Source organism: Mirounga angustirostris, unplaced genomic scaffold (genome assembly GCF_029215605.1).
Source record: "Mirounga angustirostris isolate CCGP_5_RB_7025 unplaced genomic scaffold, mMirAng1.0.hap1 SCAF_7, whole genome shotgun sequence".
NCBI classification, from domain to species: Eukaryota; Metazoa; Chordata; class Mammalia; order Carnivora; family Phocidae; genus Mirounga; species Mirounga angustirostris.
The window spans coordinates 109,197,211-109,221,026 of NW_026991715.1; the positions used below are offsets into that span (position 1 = coordinate 109,197,211).

The 23,816-nt window shown below is 49.5% G+C and overlaps 1 protein-coding gene across 2 annotated transcripts in view; it reads right to left on the minus strand.

Moving 5' to 3' along the window:
- GALNT10 (polypeptide N-acetylgalactosaminyltransferase 10) overlaps positions 1-21,222 on the minus strand; it is a 217,749-nt gene extending 196,527 nt beyond the window's left edge. For both annotated transcript variants that reach the window (XM_064596621.1, XM_045902165.3), the window contains exon 1: positions 20,967-21,222. In XM_064596621.1, coding sequence (XP_064452691.1) covers positions 20,967-21,125 — 159 coding nt within the window. In that variant the 5' untranslated portion in view covers positions 21,126-21,222. The remainder of the gene's footprint in view (positions 1-20,966) is intronic.
- Between the last annotated feature and the right edge of the window lie 2,594 nt (positions 21,223-23,816).

Below are 23,816 nucleotides of genomic sequence, written 5' to 3' on the forward strand. Positions count from 1 at the left end.
CCCCGAACCACCTCTAGTGCCAAGCGCACAATAGGCCCTCAGGAACTGTGGTGGTTTTAAAGTGTCCACAAGTTCTTTCACACTCCTCCCTTCAAGAGGTGAGGTCTAAGTCTCCTCTCCTTGCAGGTAAGCTAAATGTAGTGGCTCACTTCTCACTAACAGAACAAAGTGTCCACGAAAACATGCAACTTCTGAGACTAGGTCACAGAAGGAACTGTGACTTCCTGCTTGCTCTCTCAGATCACTCACTCTGAGGTGAGCTAGCTGCCATGCAATAACGTCACTCAAGCCTCCCTAGGGAGAGGTCCTGGCATTGAGGAACTGAGGCCTCCTACAACAGCCATGTGAGTGAGGCTTCTTGGAAGCAGATCCCCCAGCCCCAGTCAAGACTTCGGATGACTACGGTGCTGGCCAACAACTTGACTGCAATCTCATGAGAGACCCACCAAGAGCTAGAGCCACCCAGCTAAGCCTGGATCCCTAACCCATAGAAACTGTGAGATAGTAAATGTTGCTGTGTTAAGCTACCACATTTCAGGATAATCTGTTACACAGCAAAACATAACCCAAACAGGAGCCATGTGGTGAGTTTAACAACAGACAACAGGGAAGTTGTAGTTTTGGGGTAGAAGGAGTAATCCTCATACTTGGATGAGAGCTACCCTATTATTAAGCTACAAGAGAAATCAGACGGAAGACCCAATATGGGCTGGCTTCACCCATTCAGGCTTTGGCTCAGTAACCACCACAGGGAAGTAGAGGAGGAATGTAGATGACTCTAGCTAAGGCTAGAAGAACAGCTCAGTGCTCCACCCCCTCAAAACACGTGCAGGCCAGCAGCCCAGATGAGGGACCCAGCTCCGGCCTACACTTCCCCAGCCCTGGCTGCTCCTATCCCAAGCCCCAGGGATAGGATCCCACACGCCAGCTACACAGCCCCCTCAAAGTTCCCCAGAGGGACCAAGCTCTTTCCTGCCCTCTTGCCTTTCACTTGCGAGGGTCCTCCTCCTAGCATCCCTTTCCCCTTCTGTTCATTTATTTCTATTCACTGAATTCTTAAAAATGTTGTGTTGTGGGGGTGCCCGGGTGGCTCAGTCAGTTGAGCGTCTGGTTCTTGATTTGGGCTCAGGTCATGATCTCGGGGTTGTGAGATCGAGCCCCGTGTCAGGCTCTGGGCTCAGCAGGGAGTCTGCTTGAGATTCTCTCTCCCTCTCCCTCTGCCCCTCCACACACGTGTGCTCACTCTCTCTCTCTAAAATGAATAAATAAATCTTCAAGGAAAAAAAGTCATGTTGTCAAAGTAACTTTGAACTCACAGAAAAGGTGCAAGGACAGCATAATGGACTCCTATATATCTTTTATCCATGTTTGCTGTTACCATCTTCCACATGTTTTATTATTCTCTCTCCCTCTCCCCATCTATCTGACCTATAATTTTTTTTCCCGAAACATTTGAGAGAAAGCTGGAGACATGATGACCCCTTACTCCTAAATTCTTTAGTATGTATTTCCTAGAAATAAGGACACCAAAGTCAGGAAATTTACCACTGTTACAATACTCCTCTCTCATCGACAGTTCATAACCAAATTCTCCCAGTTGTTTGCATAATGCCCTTTATAGCTAATTCTTTTTTTCCTGGTTCAGGATCCAATCCAAGCCTGTCCTTTCATTTTCTCATTGATCAAATATGCCATATGTCAGGCACTGTGTGAAGCCCTGGGGATAAAATAATGAGGGGGAATAACAGACAGAGCCACTATCCTCAAGACACTTGTAGTTTCACAGAGTGACATATTAATTAAGTAATCACACTAGGTTTGTGTAATCACAAACTAAGACATGTGCTTTAAAGAAAAAAAGGCCTCAACTGGAACAAGGGCTGGAGGATGGGGGCAAAGAAGGTGCGAAGGCTCTGCCGAGGTTGACACCTGAGCCGAGATCTGAAGGGTGAGGCAGGGTTAGCCAAGCTATCTGCGCATGTGTGTGCTAGTGCGTGTATTTGGAGGGGCAGGGCAACTGAAGAACGCTCCATGCCTTCCCACTGTCCATGCAGCAAGATGGTTTGCTCAAGGTCAGCATGAATGGAAGGCAGAGGGGGCAGGGACAGTAGTGTAGGGAGGGGGCCTGGAGTGGAGTTTAGTCTTTATCCTTTATCCTCGATTCCAGAATCTAAAAGCTTTTTTTTTTTTTTTAAGATTTATTTATGGGCGGGGGGGGGGGAAGCGTGCAAGCTGGGGAAGGGGCAGAGGGTTAGAGAGAATGAGACAAGCAGACTCCCTGCCAAGCGGGGAGCCCAACACGGGGCCCAACCCCAGGACCCTGAGATCATGATGTGAGCTGAAACCAAGAGTCAGATGCTCAACCAAGCTACCCAGGTCCCCCCAAAAGCGTTTTTTATAACTTTTTTTTATAACTCAGTGACAAAACCTGACCTGAATGCACACGAAGCTACTTATACTCTTTACTTATCCACTTAGTGTAAATATTCTTGTATTTTTGCCACAGAAAAAAATGTGTTATGATTATGGAGAGCTACCATAGGTCCTACTGGGGCTATTAAATAATGCAGTATATGCGCTGAAACAACCTTCCCAAATCTGAAAGACTCTGCGCACTGATCAATTCACTGCCTCTCAACCACAAATCCCCCTTCACTGACTACTGTGCAAAAATGGATCTGGGCCCTTTACACATTTTTCCCTCACCAGATAACATGATGTTAATAGTAATCACAGTGACCAGTAGAAGATGCTGGAGAGACACTGCAGGAGGAAGGGGTTTTCCTGTCTCTCTGTTTTACGTCCTGGTTCTGGTGTATTTGCCAGGCAGGCAGCATGGATGACTCCATCACCAGCTGGACCCCAGGACCTGACCTTTACCGCTCACATGCTTGTCCCCACCAGCCCTTGTCTTACATTTTTCCTTAAGTTCTTTTTTCCAGCTTATCTCCTAACTCAGGCAAAAGACCCAAGGGGTGGGCGCCTGGGTGGCTCAGTCGGTTAAGCAACTGCCTTCGGCTCAGGTCATGATCCTGGGGTCCCTGGATCGAGTCCCGCATCGGGCTCCCTGCTCAGTAGGGAGTCTGCTTCTCCCTCTGACCCTCCCCCTCTCATGTACTCCCTCTCTCTCATTCTCTCTCTCTCAAATAAAAATAAATAAAATCTTTAAAAAAAAAAAAAAAGACCCAAGGGGTATAGCATCCCATGATGGAAACCGAAACACCCCGCAAGCAATAGCAACTGTCCGGACAGAGCTCTGGTGGCCCACACCACCCAGACCCGTTTCAGCTCCACCTCCAACGTAAGCCTGTGCAGATGGACCATGGAGTGACCCATGGAGTGACTGACCCCTACCTTCACCTCATTACACTAAAATCCCCACCCAAGGAGGAGCACAAGCCTCATTTACATCACATACAACGTATGTATAGGCATGTTTCCTCAAGGTGCATCTACGACCATGTCCACCTCCGTATACGATGAATATTCACCCTAACCCTAAATGAAAGGAACCCATTCGCCCATGCTCGGGGAGTCACAGCTTTGGAAGTTATTCCTCAGGATCTCCTTATTGATGCAAACACAGTTTCCTCTGTGCAACAACTCTGCCTGGTACAGCTTCCTAGCTGTGACTCACCAAGGAGCGAACTCACGTTGGTTCGGTTACAGCTTCTCCAGCACGGGGCTAGAGCAGCAAGCACAGCTTTCCCACTGTCCCGCTGCCATGACCAACAGCACCAAGCAGCTTCCCCTAATACCCGCTCCTGTGGGCAACGCTGCAGCTGAACGCCTTCCATGAGACACCTCACCATGATCCGCTTTCCCCGGCGCATCTCACTGATGTGGGACGGGAGCCGCTGCTCTGTCATTCAGTCAGCACACCTGTGGCCTTCCCAACAAAACCAAGATCTCAGCCTGGGGGCCTCTTCTGGGAGTGCTCTATCTCAGCCCCAAGAAGGGGGTCTTCCTTAGAAACTCTATCTCAACAGGAGTGGGGGGGTGCTCCTTGGTGCTGCTCTTCCATCTGCTATTCTCACATTCTTTAGAATGTATTTAGAGTGCTCTTCATGATAGCCAACGCTTCATTCCTACAATTTCTTGTCATAGGTGATAATTCTTTATATTAAATTTTCCGTGTTTAGATTGCTGGGTGGTTTCTCTCTCCTGACTGAACCCTGACTAACATAACTCTGAAACCTAAAATGTGCCTCATATAGAGGGTTTGGGTTCAGGGATTCTGGACCTAAAACAATAATAGCATCCGCGGACCACTTCTAATATGCGAGGCACTATTCCACGTGCTTTGTGTATGTGAACTAATTTAATCCTGATAATTATCTGCTGAGGTAGGGACTATTATCGTGCTCATTTTAAAACAGAGGACACAAAGAGATTCAGTGAGTTCCGAAGTCACACAACCAGTGAAGGGCAGAACTGGGATTCTAATCCAGGCAAACTTGTGGCCTTTTAAGTCTGGGAGCGAGGTGGGTTGGGAGCAAGGAGAGAGGTGGCAGCTGGGAGATCAGCTTGAAGGTTACTGTGCATCCTCTGCCGTGCTCTTGGGGCCCATGCCCACTTCACCTACTGCTTGCATCCCACTGCCCGGGAACTATCTGCCTAGTGGTCCAGCAGGTCCTCAAGGGTAGAGCCCCTGCCTGTCCTTTCCTCCTGGACTGTAAGTGCTTAGCAGAAAGCCAGCCTGGGCATGTTCAATACTCAGGCAAAATCTGCTGGATAAATGACATGTTGAATGAAGCAGAATGACAGACCCGAACACCAGCTAAACAACAGGCTGAGCCTTCCGAGTCATGTCCCAGGCCTGGAGCGCGCTGGCCTCATGAGTCCTGTCCTGGGAGCTCCTCTATGTCATCTGGCCTCACATGCGGACATCTGACAGTGATTGACAAAATGACTTCCAACTCTTGGACCTATCAGAAAGCAAATCTGGTCACAGGACTTCTCTGCCCCACACCCTTCAAATCTCTGGGAACCACAAGGCAAAGTCCAATCCATGGCCCCGGCCCTACTACATTCCAGCCTCTCGCAGGCCCACTCCTGGCTTAACTTCCTAGGGGACAGCAACACTGAACTTGGAAGGCCCTGCGTATGCCGTGCTGTTTTCCCTAGTCTGGGTTTTTGACTGTGCTGTCCTCTCTGCTGAAATGCCTGCACCCGCCACTCCACATCCTGCCCTTTCCCTGCCTGGTTAAATCATCCCACTCACTTTCAAAGACTTAGGTGAGGATTCCCTCCTTCGGGAAGCCTTTCCTTGCTCCACCCACCCAGCCACCTGGGTTTATCTGCTCGCCTGCATGCTCATGTAGAATCTGCACCTGCAGTCACCAGGAGATCCTACCGTATTCTGAATGACCTGCTGTGTGTATGGAGTCAAGGTTAGTGGTGAAGGCTCAGGACCCTGCAGGCCAATCCCACTTCCATCAGTGACCAACCCGTGACCTTGGGTGCAATACTGCCTCTTGCTGGTGCTTGGTGCCCTCATCTATAAAATGGGGCTATTATAGCGTGTACCTCTGGGTTGCTCTGAAGATTAAGAACAGTAAGAACAGTAATTTATATAAAGTGCTTCACACTGTGCCTGGACAAAGTAGCCTGAATGGAGGTTCGTATTATGAGTGTCTGATGCTCAGAAACTGCAGGTGACACTACTTCATGGCCTCACTACCTGGTACAATGTCTGGACCACCACAGGGTTTAGTGCACAAATGAACGGACTCACTCTCCCTCCACTCCCAGAGCCTCCAAACTGGCCTGCAGCCTCCAGTGCCTCCCACATTGTCATATCCACCTTTCTGATCTGGTCCCTCTGCTCAGATCATCTTTTGTGTAAAAACTGTCCATGGCGTCCCTACTTCCAGAAGTCCAGCCTTGCCAGCCTCACCAGCCTCCCAGCAGAGCTCTGGCCCACCTCCCTGCAGTTACTTAACAGACATCTGAAAGTTCAGTGACGTTGGCTTACTCCCTGTTCTTAAAATTACTCCCCGCTTCCTGCTACTTGAGAGGCCCCAATCCTTCCCCAGGGCCACCCTAAAAGTCACCACTTTCCCAATGTCCTTCCTGACCTCAATCCATGTGATTTGTGCCTCCCAGTATCCCACCACACTGGGCTGACCCCTCCCGCAGTACTAAGTATGCTCTGCCTTGTGCATACATCACCATGAACTTGTCTAGGTCCCTTGTAGATGACAAACCCTATGAAGGCAGGGGCTGTTTTCTGTACTTAGCACAGAAACACACATAGTAACATAGTAAAAAACATAGTAAGCCCCCAAATCAATTAAGCTGGGACCCAGAACAAAAAGAAATGGTTGAAATCATTATAGTTGAAACTGACAAAAAGAAAGATAATATGGTTAAATAAAAGGCAGTATGCACCCTGTGTTTACTCATTGGTATTCCAGGCTAAGGGCTAAGCTAAAAGAAAAAAAAAAGAGGCTGATCTGTTAATAAGGAGAGTGGCTTTAAAGAATACATATGTGTAGGGTAATATGCTAATCCTCCATAGGAAGAGAGGATTTTTCCACGAATTAAAAAGGAATCGAAGTAGCTGGAAGAGATTATCACAATTATGTCTGCCTTGCAGAGTGTTTTACCCACCTCTACCCAAACACAACACACAAACACACTCATGCACACCCATAAAGCAATCTGATGAGAAAATGGAAAATGGTCCATGTATTCATGTCTCAGGGCTGCCATAAAAAAGCACCACCAACTAGGTGGCTTAAACTAACAGCAATTTATTGTTCCACTATTCTGGAGGGTACAAGTTCAAAATCAAGGTGCTGGCAGAGCCATGCTCCCTCCAAAGTCTCTGGAGGATGCATCCATGCCTCTTCCAGCTGCTGGTGGTTCCAGGCGTTCCTGGGTTTGTGGCAGCATCACTCCGGTCTCTGCCTCAGTCTCCCCATGGTCCTGTCCTTCTCTGTGTTTCCCCTCTCGTAAGGACCCCAGTCAGTCACATGGGATTAAGGGTCCACCCTACTAATTATATCTGCAATGACCCTATTTCCACATAAGGTCACATTCTGAGGTATAGGGGTTAGGACTGCAACATATCTTTTTAGGGGACATGATTCAACCCATAATATTCCATTCATCCATTTAATGGTAGATGTGGTCCTGAGAGAAGGACCTCACCAACCCCGAGGTCACATAACAAACAACTAAAGGCATTTGCTCCAGCGGGAAGAGACGAGAACATGGGTCAGCAAACCCCGACGTGCCAAATCCAGTCTGGGCCTGTTTTTGCAAATAAAGTTTTATTGGAACACAGCATAGTCGTTCATTAATGTATTGTCTCTGGCTGCTTTCACACTAGAACCATAGAGTTGAGAAGTTGCCGCAGAGACCATCTGGCCCACAGAGCCTACCATATTCTCTGGACTAAAACAATACATAACATACACTGGCCAAGTTTGGAGATGGACCTTCTAGAAACAGGAGGAAGCCCAGGCCCACATGGCAGCTCTCTGGGACCCCTTCTCTCCAGCTGGAACCTCACCCAATGGGCTGTCCTACTGGGAAAGCTCCTTCAACATTACTTTCCTCTGCCTAGAGAAATGGCAAAACATAGCACTATAACATTCATGCCACTAAAGCTAGACAATAAATTCTATAAGCATTTCCAAGAGACAGATATTAATTCTAACTAGAAAGATCAGAGAAGACTTTCTGGGAAAGGAAAGATTTGAGAGGAGTCTGAAAAGGATAATGGGCACTCAAGAAATCCTCTAAGCCTCCCTGAGCCACGGCAGATTGTCTAAGACTCTGCTGAGCTAAGAGAGTGAGTTCCCTCTTGCTGAAGGTGTTCAAGCCAAAGATGGCTGACCTCTTGGCAGGGATGAGGTTGGGGGAGATGACGCAAGATGAAAGATAGCCCCTTGGAACTGTGGATTCTTCAGTCTCATGTCTTACCGCTTGCTGAGCTAGACACACACAGCACAGAGACAGCAAGGGGATGGAGGGCAGGAGGGAGAGACAGACGCACACAGAGAGCGGAGAGGGTTGAGGACAGGAGAGCGGTGGAAGAGGCATACTCACACCCAAAGTCAGAGAGCCCATATAAACCACACAGAGAGGAAAGCCATCCCAGCTTCTTTCCCCCTTAACTGCTGCAGAGAAAGAAAGAGCAAAAGCCTGACAACTAGGGTTAAAACTAATCAAGTGTCCCTTCAATACCTCTGGCTTGGCACCTGGCAGCCTTCTTAACGTGCCCCTTTGTTCCCTGGCCAGGCCTCCCACTGCCAGGGGAGGGGAAGGGCAGCAGCCCAGCCAGGATCCGAGCTGGGGAGGGAGGCACACTCCACACATACCGGGTGGACTCCTCAGGGAAAGCCTGGTGCTCCAGAACAGAGCTACCCCAGCAGGAAAGAGAACAGAGCAGACAGCAATGTGTGACAACTGCCCAGAGTGAGGGGCACAGGCAAGTCCGAAAGCTGACGAGTCCCTCTTATGTGTACTCTGCTGACACGCCAGAAACACATTATCCCCACTTCACATAGGAGGAAACGGAGGCTAAGAGAGGTTCCATGACTTGCTACGGTGTCAGTTAAGCATGGTAGTTAAGAGCACAGGGTGGAGAGTCAGAAATCTGAGTCAGAGTCCCACCACTTGTCTCCCCTGCAGGCCTGGGAAGCTACTTAAGCTTCCCGAGCTTAAGCCTTCCCATCTGCGAAATGACTGACCACAGTAAGAGCACATACTATGCTGAAGACACGAGAAGGGCCCAGTGCACGGCATGCACCAAGAACTCAATAAATTAATGATCGTTATTGTCACCGCTGTGGAGCCAAGGCTCAAAGAGAGCAAACTCTCAGCCCAGGACCGGCGCCACACCCCACGCCCTACTGCCACACCAGCAGCCACCTGGAACCTCTAAAGGAAGGTTCCTGAAGCAGGTAGAGGGGAGGGGACATGCAGCCACTCCTGCTCCCGGCAAAGGGTCCTGTTCTCACAGACACAGGTGGCTGTGTTCAGCTGAACTGCCTCACCCAGTTAGCTCAGAGCCCTCACACAGGCCCTCTCTTTTCCAGAAATGCCCCCAGATGCCTTTGGGGCCCCCTCAGACAAGGGAATGTGGCATGTGCCATTCCCACTGGAAAGCTGTCTTTCCTTTCCTTGTAGATTCCCAACACTCCGGCAGTAACAAGAACGCACGTTCTGGGGTTTCCTGACATGCCAGGAAGCCCAGGGCAGAAAACAAAGTGGATTCTGTGCTCATATCATTTCTAACAAACCTACAGCAGCCCCTGACACAGCTGGGGCAAACTTTATTAGACAGGGTAGACCTCAAATTCAGAATACCTAAAAACACAGAGAAACAAGGTAGATGGTTCTTGGGCTTAGGTAGAGCTGGAATATAAATCATCTGCATATAAACGTAACTGACTTGTTCAAGAGCCTAAGGTTTATATGTTTATATTTCCAGGTAACTATCTCCCCCCCACCCCGAAAAGTGCATTAGGCAAGAGTCAAAAAGGACCAGCCTCAACTTACTGGCTCTGTGACTAGTCACGTCACTTAGGCCCTTTGAATCTCAGTTTTCTATTCTGTAAAGTGGGGTCATAAGCCCTGTTGTGCCTCCACCATGACAGAAAGAGAACAAATTAGACAAAGGTTGTAAAGGAGGGCTCCCAAACTCACAAGTCTCCAGAGGCCAGGCTGGTTATGTGAGAGGGTGAAGAACCGAGGTCTGAGCTGATGCCTGTCCAGAGCAGGCAACTGCCACCTAGATCCAGACACTTTCCGTGATACAGGAACCTGGGCTCAGCAGCAAGACTTTCATATTTTTTCTCATAAGCCAGAAGTGAGAATTTTTTTAAATATGAAATATCCCAATATTCAAGTACTGACAACTTTCTAACTAACACTTAAAAATAAAGACACCCTCGGGGCCCCTGGCTGGCTCTGTCGGTTAAGCGTCTGACTCTTGGTTTCCACTCAGCTCACCATCTCAGGGTCATAATATCGAGCCCCGTTTCGGGCTCTGTGCTCAGTGTGGAGTCTGCTTGAGATTCTTTCCCTTCCTTCTCCCTCCTCCTCTGCTCCTCCCCCTGCTCTTCCATGCTCTCTCTCTCTCTCTCAAATAAATAAATAAAATCTTTAAAAATTTTTTTTAAATAAAGATGTCCATCCATCTATGGGCCAACACTGGGTGAGCCACATGAACCACATGGGCTACTTCTGGCCAAAGGCCACCAGTCTGAAATCTCCATTAAAGCATACATGTAAGGTTTAAAAAAAAAACAAAAAACAGTACAAAGGTCGATGAAGTTCTCTGAGGGAGAGTCATTAAGGTCTATTGTCAATAGAAAGATCAGGAATCCTACTACAGATCCCCGACGCCCCCAAAATACAATCACAACTTTTCCCTAGTTAGGTGCCAGATTTAGAAACTTATTATTTCACAAATAGATACGCATATACATTTTTTAACCACCAGCACCTGACTCCCGATCAATACTCAGGAGGAACCATGCAAAAATAACAGTGTTCAGTTGAGCACATACAATGTGCTTCAGCAGCAGGAAGTAATTCTCACACACATTCCCCCACCAGATGTTTCCAACCTGTTCCCTTTAAGAAAAATTAAGAAACCCCCCTCCTCCAGAAGCCGCCTCCAGCACCCTCTGCTTCCCAGCCGGCCTCTGGGAGGAAGCTGACATCTGGAATCATGGGGGAGATGCGTACACACACACAACTCCAGTTAACTGAGCTCCTGGGAGGCTGCCTGAGGGAGTACATGTGGTCTCCTCATGTCCTGGGGAAAAGGTAAAGGGAGATTCCCCCAAGGTCACAGGGCCAGTAGGTGGCAAGGCGGCAGAAGGAAGCCTCGGGCTGGGAGACACCTGGGCTGGAATCCTGTTTCCATCACTTCCTAGCTGTGTGGCCCTGGATATGTCACCGAACCCCTCTGCACCTCAGCTTTCTCCTTAGTGTAATCCTCACGACACTCTGAAGCAGTGACCACTGAGCTCATTTTAGGATAAGGCTGGAGCTGAAGTCCGGAGTGGGACACAGAGCGAGCGAGCAAGTGCCAGTGCTGGGCCTGGAAACAGAGGAGCTTGTCCCCACTCCCACACTCCTTCCAGCTCAAGGGAGAGGTGCGTAGGCCTTCCTAATGTCACACCTTCCCAGGTAGGCCCTGGTTGAGTACTCCCCCCACCCCCCACTTACAGCCACCTCCTCCTTGCCCCCATGGCAGGAGGGCAGAGCACCCATCCCGGAAGGACAACAGACCACAGGCATCAGGGGGAAACACAACTTGAGACACCCCAGAGAGTCCTCGTGGCCCCTGGTAGAGGAATTTTCAAAGTGCACCACCCACCCCAGATCCTGCTTCTGCATCACTGGCACCTGATAGAGTGCCAAGAATGACAGGCACCACAGAGCCCTCTGGGAGCACTGCTTGCCAACCTGGCAAATAGACACACTCCTCAGGAATATAAGTTCAAAGGCAGTCCCAGAGCGCTCCTGGGGAGTATGGAGTGGGCCCCTGGGGAAGGTGAGGTCAGCCTCCCAGGGATGCTGACAAGTTGAGGATGTGGGTAGGGAGGCGAGAGTTCCTGGATGGACTCTCAATAGTGTTAAACACATGGATCCTTGGCCCACCCCACCTAGGAAGTGATGGAAACACACGGATCCTTGGCCCACCCACACACCCACCTCCTTGAGCCCTGGAGTCCTTGAAGAACCATTCTTCAAGGCTAAGCTTCCTGCACTCCACCAGCAGTTACTGAGTACCAGCCATATCATCCACTCACTCGCTTCCTCAGTCATTCAGCAAATACTTTGGACAAACAAGAGTGGGCGACTGAGACAGAGGTTAGTCCCTGCCTTCAGGAGCTGATACTCCGGACAGATCAAATTAAAACAATTACACTGCATGATACATTTATATAAGGGGCTTTGGGTCCCTGTAGGAGAGAGCATAACCACAGCCTGCCCCTACATGGGTGAGTGAGGCTCAGGGGCCAGGTGGCAGGGAAGGAGGTGTGAGAGGCAAGGGAGCAGAGCGGGTACAGGCTGAGAGACGTGCAACAGCCCAACAGGTGCAAGGAGCGAGCAGCAGGAAGAAGCACAAGGCCATGCCTTCCTGGAAGGTCCTCTGATCTAAGCGGGCAGATGATAAGATCAGGGCTCAGGGGAACTAAGACCAGTGAGCAACTCCTGCGGGCTAGAGTAACCAAAAAAGACTTCTGGGGGGCGGCAGCGCCTGGGTGGCTCAGTCGTTAAGTGTCAGCCTTCGGCTCAGGTCATGATCCCAGGGTTCTGGGATCGAGCCCCACATCGGGCTCCCTGTTCAGCGGGAAGCCTGCTTCTCCCTCTCCCACTCCCCCTGCTTGTGTTCTGTCTCTCGCTGTGTCTCTCTCTGTCAAATAAATAAATAAAATTAAAAAAAAAAAAAAGACTTCTTGGGGACACCTGCATGGCTCAGTTGGTTAAGCATCTGACTCTTTTTGTTTTTTTGTAATTTTTTTAAATTAACATATAATGTACTATTTGTTTCAGGGGTATAGGTATGTGATTCTCAGTCTTACACAATTCACAGTGCTCACTATAGTACATACCCTCCCCAATGTCACCCCCCCCCACCCTCCCACCTCCCTCCACTCCAGCAACCCTCAGTTTGTTTCCTGAGATTAAGAGTCTCTTATGGTTTGTCTCCCTCTCTGGTTTCATCTTGTTTCATTTTTCCCTCCCTTCCCCTATGATTGTCTTGTTTCTTAAAATCCTCATATCAGTGAGATTGTATGATACTTGTCTTTCTCTGATTGACTTATTTCGCTTAGCATAATACCCTCTAGTTCCATCCATTTCATCGCAAATGGAAGATTTCATTTTTTGATGGCTGCATAATATTCCATTATGTGTGTGTATATATATACACACACACACACACCACATCTTCTTTATCTATTCATCTGTTGATGGACATCTAGGCTCTTTCCATAGTTTGGCTATTGTGGACATTGCTGCTATAAACATTGGGGTGCATGTGCCCCTTCGGATCACTACATTTGTATCTTTGGGGTAAATACCCAGTAGTGCAATTGCTGGGTCATACGGTAGCTCTATTTTCAACTTTTTGAGGAACCTCCATACTGTTTTCCAGAGTGGCTGCACCAGCTTGCATTCCCACCAACAGCATAGGAGGGTTCCCCTTTCTCCGCATCCTTGACAACATCTGTCGTTTCCTGACTTGTTAATTTTAGCCATTCTGACTGGTGTGAGGTGATATCTCATTGAGGTTTTGATTTGTATTTCCTTGATGCTGAGTGATGTTGAGCACTTTTTCATGTGTCTGTTGGCCATTTGGATGTCTTCTTGGCAGAAATGTCTGCTCATGTCTTCTGCCCATTTCTCGATTAGTTGTTCTCTGGGTGTTGAGTTTGATAAGTTCTTTATAGATTTTGGATACTAGCCCTTTATCTGATACGGCATTTGCAAACATCTGCCATTCTTTCGGTTGTCTTTTGGTTTTGTTGACTGTTTCCTTTGCTGTGCAAAAGCTTTTTATCTTGATGAAGTCCCAATAGTTCATTTTTGCCCTTGCTTCCCTTGCCATTGACGATGTTTCTAGGAAGAAGTTACTGCGGCTGAGGTCGAAGCATCCGACTCTTGATTTCAGCTTGGGTCGTGATCTCAGGGTCATGAGATCCAGCCCCACACAGGGTGTGGAACCTGCTTAGGATTCTCTCGCTCCCTCTCCCCCTGCCCCCCTCTTGTATGCATGCTCTCTCTAAAAACAAACAAACAAAAAACTTCCTGGAGGCAGCAAAGAATACTTCCTAGAAGGATGCAGAGGACCTGGATTCTTTCCTAGGGTAGGATGTGGGAAGGTTCCCTCAATAATTGCTTCAGATTCCAAAGAGTCAGGGAGTGGGGTACACAGGGTACAGACACACCTTCCTTCCCACGCCCAATCATCAACGAGGCTGGCCCTGCTCCACTGCTGAATGCTGTGCCATGAGGCCAACCACCTATCCTCAGACTGCTTAGCTTCCAACAACAATTCATTCAACCACCAAAAGAAACCCCCAATATACAGAACACTGTTTCCGTTTTCCAGACCAAGAAATCCAGGCACAGAGGTCAAGTGACTTGCCCAAGGCTAGGGATCTGAATCAAGCAGTGTAGCTCCAAAACTAGAGCCCTACATATTGCCCCACAGCATCTCAATCTAGGAGGACCGGAGAGTCCCTTTGCCAATGGGGCTTCAGTAGGGGTTGGGCGAAGGTTCCTCTTCAAGGTCACACCACCACCAACTGACCTCGTGGGTTCCTCCTTGGCCACGGAAGAGGTTCAGTCTTAGAACAATGGTCCCATCTGCTCAGACGTCAGGGCTCCCCTAGCAGCCTCGTAGGAACGGATGGAAGGGCAGGGTGGGAAACAGGTCCTTTATCCTGCTTAGGCACCGGGTCAGAGACCCACAGGCTCATATACCAGCTCTACAACCAGGGGCTGCGTATCCTCAGCCAGTACCCGCACCTCTGTGAGCCCTGGTTCCATTCATTCCTGCCTGTTTATAACTGGAAGTTTTAACAAGATGTACAGGTAAAGGGCTTCTTAGTCCAATGCCTAGCAGAGTAAGTGCCAAATACATGGTAGCTGCTATGATGATGATTATTAACCTCGTCATTCTCCCTGTCATCTGTATCATCATCACCCTTATTAGTGTCATTTAATGCTGTGGCTTTTATCATCCAAGCAAACAGAAGAAAATCTAGCATCTGAAGCTCAGAATTCTCTCAAAACCAAAGGGAAGGAAAACATCGGCCTGCTTTTTTCCTTCCTTCTCCTATCTATACTCAGCAGAGGGCAGCAAACAGGAACCATCCAAAGATAAGAGAGAGAGAAGAGAGACACATGGAGAGAAAGCTACACACTCATAAATACACACCCACCCACCACAGCAAGCTGAATTGTTTAGCTTCCTCTAGCTTCCAAAGTATGAACACTCCGCCTCCTCCAGCTAAGAGGGCCAGGCAGAAAAAAAGTCGAAGCTGAAGAGACAGAAGTTCTTTTTCAGCTTGAAATTTTCAATGAACTGGCTTTCAACGTGTGCGTGTGCGCGCGGGCAGGGCACGCAGTGACTCTCAGGACGTCTGGGAGGGGGAGGAAGGCAGCAGCAGAACTCACAGGCAAGAATAAAGACAGCTTCCACCCGCGCTTCATCCCAGCCCTCTACTCCACGCTGGGAAGCGTCCACAGCTTTCCTCAGGAGGACAGTGAGGCTCCCAGAGTGAAGCATCCCAGCAAAGGGAGGGCAGAGCTGCGATGAGAACACAAACCTCCAGACTGAAGGTTCAGTGATCGACACTGAGTCCAGGATGGCTGAGAGGTTTTACCTCGGGGACCAAGCCTGACTCCCCTCAGTAGTGACTGCTTGGGACACTGTATCAGAAAGGTTCTGGAATGGACACTTGTTGTCTTCATCCCTAGATTGCTTTTCCCCTCCTCTCCACGAAAGCACTCGGATTTTTCTCTGGGAACTGTTCTTCGTACAATTCTGATGGCCCGAGCCTAACCCTAGCTCCAGGGTGGGTTAAGTCAATCAGCATAGCTCATGCTTTTGACAAGTGTGAATGGTTCAGAGAGCATATTAGATCTAAATTGGGCTGGTAATACCTAAAGAGATCTTGCGAGCACTTAGAGGAAAAAAAGTTTCCTCTCCCTTCTAGAGAAGGTACCAGAGGAGACAGACTCTCTCCTCCAGGATGTGGGTATGGATATGAGGTTGGAAAGAGCTACGACCACTTTTTGCTACCACAAGGGCTTGGTATAGGGCATGAACCTCTGGATCAGACCATACGTGAGGCCACTGCAATTACAGGAGCTAATATATCCCCTTACTCATTTCAGCCCATTCTGTTACTTACAAGTGACAGAGAATCTGAAGTGGCTCTTCAGCTCGCACTAGCTCCATCTGCCACAGAAAGCAGTAATAATGCCACATGTGATACATCCATTTAATTTCTCAATTTCCCAGCCGGATCCCTTTGCCACCTTTTTTTTTTCCTTTGCCACCTTAAAATCTAATTCATTTTACTTGCTTTAACACTATAAAAACTCGGCAAGAAATGTATAAAAATGGATCTGCAAAAAAGCCAGGTAAATTCCAGCCAGTAACTGGTCAATAAGTACCAGCCTCCAAAACTGGGAGTGATAATCTTGACTCATGTAGAGAAGGATCAAATATCAGGATGTGGAGGGAAAAAGTATTCGTGGTGAAATAGAGCAAGAATGTGGAGAAGAACTGGGTTCTGATCTGCACTCCCCACTCTGAGAATGGATTCCCCCCTCTCCTGGGCCTCAATTTCCACACCTACACAACAACGCAGGCAGACTAGATGACTTCTGGAGCTCCGATACATCTTGATCATTTAGCAAACACGTTCTGACCGTCTTCCAAGGGCCAAGCTATGTGCTGGAAGAGGATGCAGTTCCTCCTTCAAGACATTTCTGGAAGGGGAGGCCACGATGCACTCATTGGCCACAGGAACTCAGGCGGGTATAGGGTACCTCCTTTCCCCACTGCACTGGGCAGGAGGACAGTGGTTCTCTGAGAAGCAAGACTCTTACCTCAGTCTTCCTGGGAGCTTGGATACATAGATGGGATGCAGAGAGTCAGATAACATACAAAATACAGAACCCACTGCAAACACCATCATGAGCGATTAGCTGTCACAGGACACACTGTGGGCCGCCAGTTTACCTCGGGGTGTTTTTCAGTGATGGGATCCCTATGCTATCTCTGTGTAAGAGTCGACTGTGGACAAGGTACAATTAGCAAGCTAGACGGTTATCTCTGAAATGGGTCTTTGCGTTTTCATTCCTGATTCCATTGTTTGTTATCATGTCACTGGCGCCAACAGATTAAAGACTGAATATCCTCAGAGTATAAACACGTCCCTAAGTAGCAGTGGCTTCATCACAACCTAGGTACGGGGAGGCCTGTTTTACTACTGTTTGCACCTTTGCAATACATGCTTCCAAACAAACTCACAGAACCCCAGGAAGTTAAAGTTGGAAACACCCTAACAAAGGATCTATTCCCTATGTTGCAAATAAATTTCAATGCCATTAACTCCACTTGAGTAGCAACCAAGTCTGGGCTTAGTGGGAAAGAAACTGATGAGCAATGTCTGCCTGGCCAGGGGAGGGGAGCACCATTACGATACACATTTACCTTTCCTCTCCTGAATATAAACCTTCACTTCACAGTTCAAAGATCCAAGGCCCAAAGAGGTTAAACCCCTTTCCTAAGGTCCCACAGGGAGTTTAGGGGCAGGAGAGAGAACTAGAACCCTAGCCTCTGTTCCCAGGCCTTCCTCATCTGGGGCTCCTGAGGAGACTACACACCTAGGATGACGGGGAATGCCGAGAGCCAGATTTGCTCAGGTAAACCAACAACCCAGCCCCGGTGGCATCAGATTTCAGCTGGGCCTGCAGACAGACAAGAGATTAGCAGGGTAATGAGTCCCAGCCCCTCTGTGGAAAATTAAAGAAATCATTCCAAGGCTACATTTCTATGGTACTTAACTTTCTGATGGGTAAGGCTCTGCCACCAGGAAGACTAAAAAGGGGTGGGGTGAGGGGGGAGGTATTGATTTCTGGATGTTCTAAGAATAAAGTTCAGCTCTGACACAATGAGAAAAACTCTTGATACTTGAAAATTAAAGTCACTGGTATTCTATTATCCTACCAATTTCTATTCCACAGTCGCTATTATCCAGTGAAGTCATTTCTCACAAGAGATTATGGCTCTGAAATGGGGAGGGATTGCATCACGTTTCCTAACATGGGTTTTGACAGCTAGTCCCCAGGTCTGGAATAGGAAACAGACTGCAGGATTAGATCAAGATATTAAACAGACTGGGGCTAGGAATGAGAGGGACCCCTAAATTAAAATGAAGGTGGCTCTAATTGAATTTAAATTTAAATTTAAATAAATAAATAAAAATTTTAAAAATGAGGATGGCTTCAGGACTGGCTTTTCTTGCTCAGTCTCACAACTGTTGGAGAAGCCAGCTGTCTGACCAGATGAATATTGAAATCCTAAAAGCATTATGTGTCGTTTATAAATCAGCTGCCCTACCCAGCTCCAGAGGTATACCTAGGATGAGCTGGCATGACAGTTCTATAGATTTACTTTCTAGCAGATGATAAATGCTCTTAACTTGAAACTCTATTCTTCAGTCCAGTGGATAAGTTAAGGAGTTAAAGGACTGCTCTAACAGTGGGTATGTTAACCCTGGAACCCATGAGGAATCTATTTTGCATTTGGATAAAGTCCTTTCAGACTTCCCTCCAGAGCCTCTGCAGTTATTTCTACCAGAAAGATCAACGAGGTGTCCTGGGATAATTCTCAACAATTACAAGAGTGACAAGCTGAGCTCCGAACTGGTCAGCCCTGTCGAAAGAAGCCCTGCGTGCTCAAGAGGCCAGATTTCCCAGATAGCAGGCTGACTGACAGGTTCCGCGCACGTTCCAGCGCCCTGGGATGAGGAACAGAACACCATGGCTCTGAGAAGTCAGCCTCCTCCCTCAAGGCCAGCTGACATTCAGACAAGGGACTGGGGGCCAAGCCCAGGGCTATGCATCTGCAGGAGAGTGACACAAAAAGTGGCTGTGTGGAAATTTGGCAGAGTATTCCTGAAAGGCAGCAGATGAATGCTGAATCCTACAGCATCTAGCAGAGCTTATCATCGGGGAAACAGCTCCCTTCTGCTACTCCCAGAAAGCAAAGGGAGTTTCTTTAAAGCAAGGATAATCCATCAGTACCCCCTGTACCCACCACCACACCCCTTCATGTCTTCCTCCTCCTCCTCATGATATTCCAGAGCAAAAGTAATGAACAAGAACCAGACCTTCCCAAAGGAGCCTGTCTGTCCTTTCCAGTTAAGGGCTCTGAGCAGTGCCCAGTTGTTGCTCCCCTCTCTCTTCGCCCAAAAGGCTGCCTTACTCCATCAATTCCCTTTTGCACAAGTGAGTAATTTACTTTGAAAGCTCAGGCCAAACTGGCAGTTAACCTTGACCTTCTCTCTACACATCTGGGTCTATAGAAAATGAAAATCAGGACGTCTCTGGCATCCACGGCAAATGAAATACAAGGGCTTTCTTCAGGCAGAGGCAGAATGTCAGGAACTATTTTAGAACTGGCTACAGCTATTCTAAAGGAGAGTTAGTGCTCAGGCAGGACACTCCCCACCTTGACGTGGGGCTGTGTCCAGCACGGAGCCCCCACAGCTAGGGATGCTACAAGGGACCCCAGCCCTCAGGAAAGAAAGAAGTGGCCATTGTACTTCTCACTGATTCACTGATGGTATCATAATGCTGGACCCGGACCAATAACCACATTTTATGGATGGAGAAAGGGAGGCTCAGAGAGGGAGATAAGAGGTGATCAAGGACACACACAGCAAGTTAACAGTAGTGCTGAGGACAGAACCCTGGCCTCCTGCCCCTGCTACTGACACAGGGTGAGAACAGAAGAAAAATTTCATGAAGGAAAAACTCATACAGATACAGAATTTACAGGAAAGAGGTCTAATATGGCTGTCAGGGTTTGAACCAGGGGTTTAGTGAAGGCATTGAGGGAGCTTAATTTCCAAACAATAAGATCTACCAAAAAGATCACCGAGGCCCTCCAGGACAGTTTGCAACAATTACCAGTGACAGGCTGTACTCATATTGGGTCATCCCTGTGGCAAGCAGCCCTCCATGCTCAAGATGCCAGACTGCCCAGGCAGCAGCCTGATACCAGGAAGAGAGAGAAAAACATCAACCTCAAAAGTCAGCTTCTTCCCTCATCCTGCCAACAATCAGTTAAGTTTGACCCCGAGAGACAAATTATCCACTTCCCATGGGGCCAGGGAAATCCTATAAGAAAACCTGAAATGTCCCACTGTGTGAAACAGTTCAAGCATGTATACACTCACTCGCACCTACTGAGCCAGGAGCTGGGAAGGCAGGAGTGCTCTGACAGAGCTTCTGCTATCAGTCTATATGTACGTGTGACACAACACACACACACACACACACACACGTGGGTGAGTTCAGAAGACGCAGGAACAATTAAGATCCTAGTCTTGGCTGCAAGAAACAATACATCTAATCAAACTGGACAAGTTCAAAAGGGATCATGGGTACTCTACGAAGGGACAGGGAAGGCACCTGATGTTCCATCCTCAGGGCACACTGTGCACAAATAGCCTTTGGGAAATTTTGGTGGGTCCCTCCACCAGAACTCACACTTTGACCCCAGAAGGTCAAAGGCAGGAGGTCCCTCAAGAACCAGGAGCTTCCTCCCTCCCCCAGGACCTGAAGCTCCCAGGGGAGCATGATCTTTGCATCCTCCAAGGAACCCACAGATCTGGGAAAGAGGGAGGGTGAGCAAATGGGGAGAGGAGGGGGGAGGGTAAGCAAATGGGGAGAGGAGGGAGGCCTGGTGTCCCACTGGGCAGATGAGAAAACAGGAAAGGGGCTGACCTAAGTAGGGTACACTGGGATCAGCAGGTGGGGGTGAAAGCAGAAAAGACCTGGCCACTAAATAAAAGGCCCGCCAGCTCCTGAAGAAGGAATCACCCTGGGATATAGGAATGCAGACTGGACCCTCCAAAAGCACGAGATGCTGGGAGGTAGGGGGATACCAGACATGGACAGAAAGGATGGTAATCTAAGGTAAGAAACAGATCTTCCAGACTGAGCAACAGGAGTCTGTTTCTTGTTCTGATTCGGCCTCTGGCTGACGTGGCGGTCCTGGACAAGTTCCTGTCCTTCTCTGAGCCTCAATGTTCCCAATCCCCAAAATGGGAAGAACCGAAGGGTCTCCGGCTCTGACACTGAGGAGGCAGAAACGGAAAGGTGGAGGAAGAAACCGAAGGTTCCAAGTGAATACGGGGAGAGAGTGTTCCCACCCCCACAGCAACTGGGGGACTCACCAGTCCGGCCGCCGGGACCACCGCCGCCCCCGATCCCCCGGGGGTGCCGTCGGGCTGCCGCTCGCGGTACAGCGCCCAGAGCCCCACGTTGGGCAGAAGGACCAGGGCCGCCAGCACCAGCGCCACCGCCTGAAGAAGCCGCTTCTCCTTCCGCCTCATCGGGGCCGGTCAGCCCCGCCGCGCCCCGCCGCGCCCCGCCGGCCCCGCCGCGCGGCCCCCGGCTCCGCGCGTCCGCCCGTCCGCCCGGCGGCGGCAGCAGCTCAGCGAGGAGAAGCTGCCGCGGCGCCGGCCCCGCTCCAACTCCGCGGCACTTCCGCCGCTCGCCGGCCGGGGAGCCGGCCTCTGCCACCGCGCCGCCGCCACGGGGGAGGCTGTCGCCGCCGCCGCCGCCTCTGAGCCGGCCGAGCCGCGGCGCCCCGCGCCGCCCTCCTCCGGCTCGGCGGCCGAACTCTGTGCGCCGCGGGCCCCGGCCTTCTCGAGGCTCTAGCGGGCCCGCCCCGGCGTGGCGGGGGCCCCGGAGCGGAGCGTTTCCCCCTCTCGGGCCGCGATGGTGCGGCCCGCTCCTCGGCGGCTGCCCCGCCCGCGGCAGCTTTGCGAAAGTCCCGGAGTTGGCGAGTTGGGCGCTAACTGGTGCGGGCTGAGCGAAGGTCCTTGTCCGCGCGCTGGGACCCGCGGGAGCCCCCGCAAAGCTCTGCCCGCAAGCTCTGCTCCGGACTCCCCCGAGAGCTTGCGAGCTCCACGGGGGTGTGCAAATAGTGCTGGAGCTCCGCGGGACGCTCGGGGCTGTGGCTTGCGCACCCCCCTCGGCTCCGCTCTGAGGACCAACTTTTGTCCCGGGGACTCGGTAGTCCCCGGCGGGAAATGGAACCGCTGTGCTCCACGCGCACGGGGCTGCGGCGGGGCCCTAGTTTCCTTCCTCTCAGAGTTCCTGGCGTTGGTTGTGAACGCCCTCTGTAAACTGTGGTGTGCTGCGCCCGCCTGCCACCCGTCTTGTCCCTGCAAAGCGGCGGGAGGGGACCGGAGCTTCCCTGCAGGAGCTTTTCTCACGTAAGCCCAGTCTCCTGGGAGCTGGAATGCCCTCCGGTCCAATGAATACTTCTAGGTGCTTAGCTCACGGAGCCCTCTCTCTAAAACTCTTTTGTCGGTTACTATCTCCTGTTCAGCTGCTCAGCAAGCCACTAGTGAATGTCTTCTGTGTGCCAGACTCTGTGCCAGGCACCGGGATGAAATGAAAACAGACTCGAGCAGTGATCTGGGAGCTGAAACATTAAATGCATAATTGCATTGGGCGACGGAGTGTGTCTATACCCGTGCTGAGGGCTCTGAGGAAGTCGAGCTGCCTGGGCTCTGTGAAGGGCTGCGGAGCTGACTCCGACGGCGACGGCTGTGGCTCCTCAGGGCTCTCCACTTAATTGCTTCCACTCTCATGGCGAGGGATGACGCGCCCTCTCGATTGCCTTCCTCTTTACCAGCCCCACCTGCGTGCTCCGGATTCTCTGCGTCTCCTGCCCAACCACTGACCCCCATGCCTAGCCCCCCAGCCTCGGACCACCCTCCTGACGCTCCAGGCTGAGCGATGGGGATTCAGTTTTGCTGAAATTATAGCTTGGATCTGGACATCTCCAAAACCTTAAAAACTCCCATCACCTAAGCTCCAGAGTTCACACTCCTTGCTTTATCTCCTCTGCCCTGCTCTGCCCTGTGGCTGGTTGTTTTCCTTTCTGTGCAGTTGTCCAGTTGTCCTTCCACCCTGAAAGCCCTCTCCTCTTCCACATCTATGTTGATGGAAATCTTTGTTCATCCTTCCACGTCTAGTTGAACTATCTCCTCCACGAACTCCTCCAAAACTTCTCCTCACAGGGCTGCTGTCTTTCTTTGAATTTGTCATAGTAACGCTGGCCTTTTATTGAAGGCTTACTCTGTGCCAGGCACCATGTTAAACCCCTGACACACATTACCTCTTTTAATGCTCACAGTTAGCTACCATGTGAAGTGTTTTTCTTATCCTGGTTTGCAAAGGAGACTCATTAGAGAAAGCCACTACGAGGGTTTTAACGAAGGGTAGACAGCATCACCTCTCTGCTCAGATCCCTCCAGTGGTTTCCCATCTCCTGGATTTCTATAAGGAACTACAAGATCCTGCAAGGCCATGTATAAATAGTCTTCACCTTTTCTTTCTTCATTGTGCCCCAGCTCATTTGCCTTCTTGCTGTCATCAGAGGTTCTTTCCTGCCTCTGCCTAGAAGGCTCACTCTTCTATCCCTAGATCTTAGCTCTATACCTTAAAAAATGTTTTTTTAAATTATTTTAGTGGTAAAATATACATAATATGAAACTTACAATTTAAACCATTCAGTGGCATTAGTATATTCCTGTTGTAGTGCATCATCATCACTATCCATCTCCAGAACTTTTTCGTCATCTCTAACTGAAACTGTACCCGTTAAACACTAACACTTCATTTCCTTTCCTCTCAACCCCTGGTAACAGGGGTCTTATGAGTTTAACTACATACTTCATATAAGTGGAATCGTACGATATTTGTCCTTTTGTGTTTGGCTTATTCCACTCATAATATTTTCGAGGTCCATCCATGTTGTGGCATGTATCAGAATTTCATCCTTTTTGAAGATTTAGTAATATTCCACTGTATGTAGATATCACACTTTGTCTATCCATTCATTCATGCATGGACATTTGGATTATTTCCACCTTTTGGCTATCGTTATTAATGCTGCTAAAAAGAGCCCTATGCTTTTTAGATGGGAAGATGGGGGAAGAGAGGACATACTCACCATTCATCAAATCTTGGTGTCAGGCAACGTCGATATCACAGTATTTATGTAATAC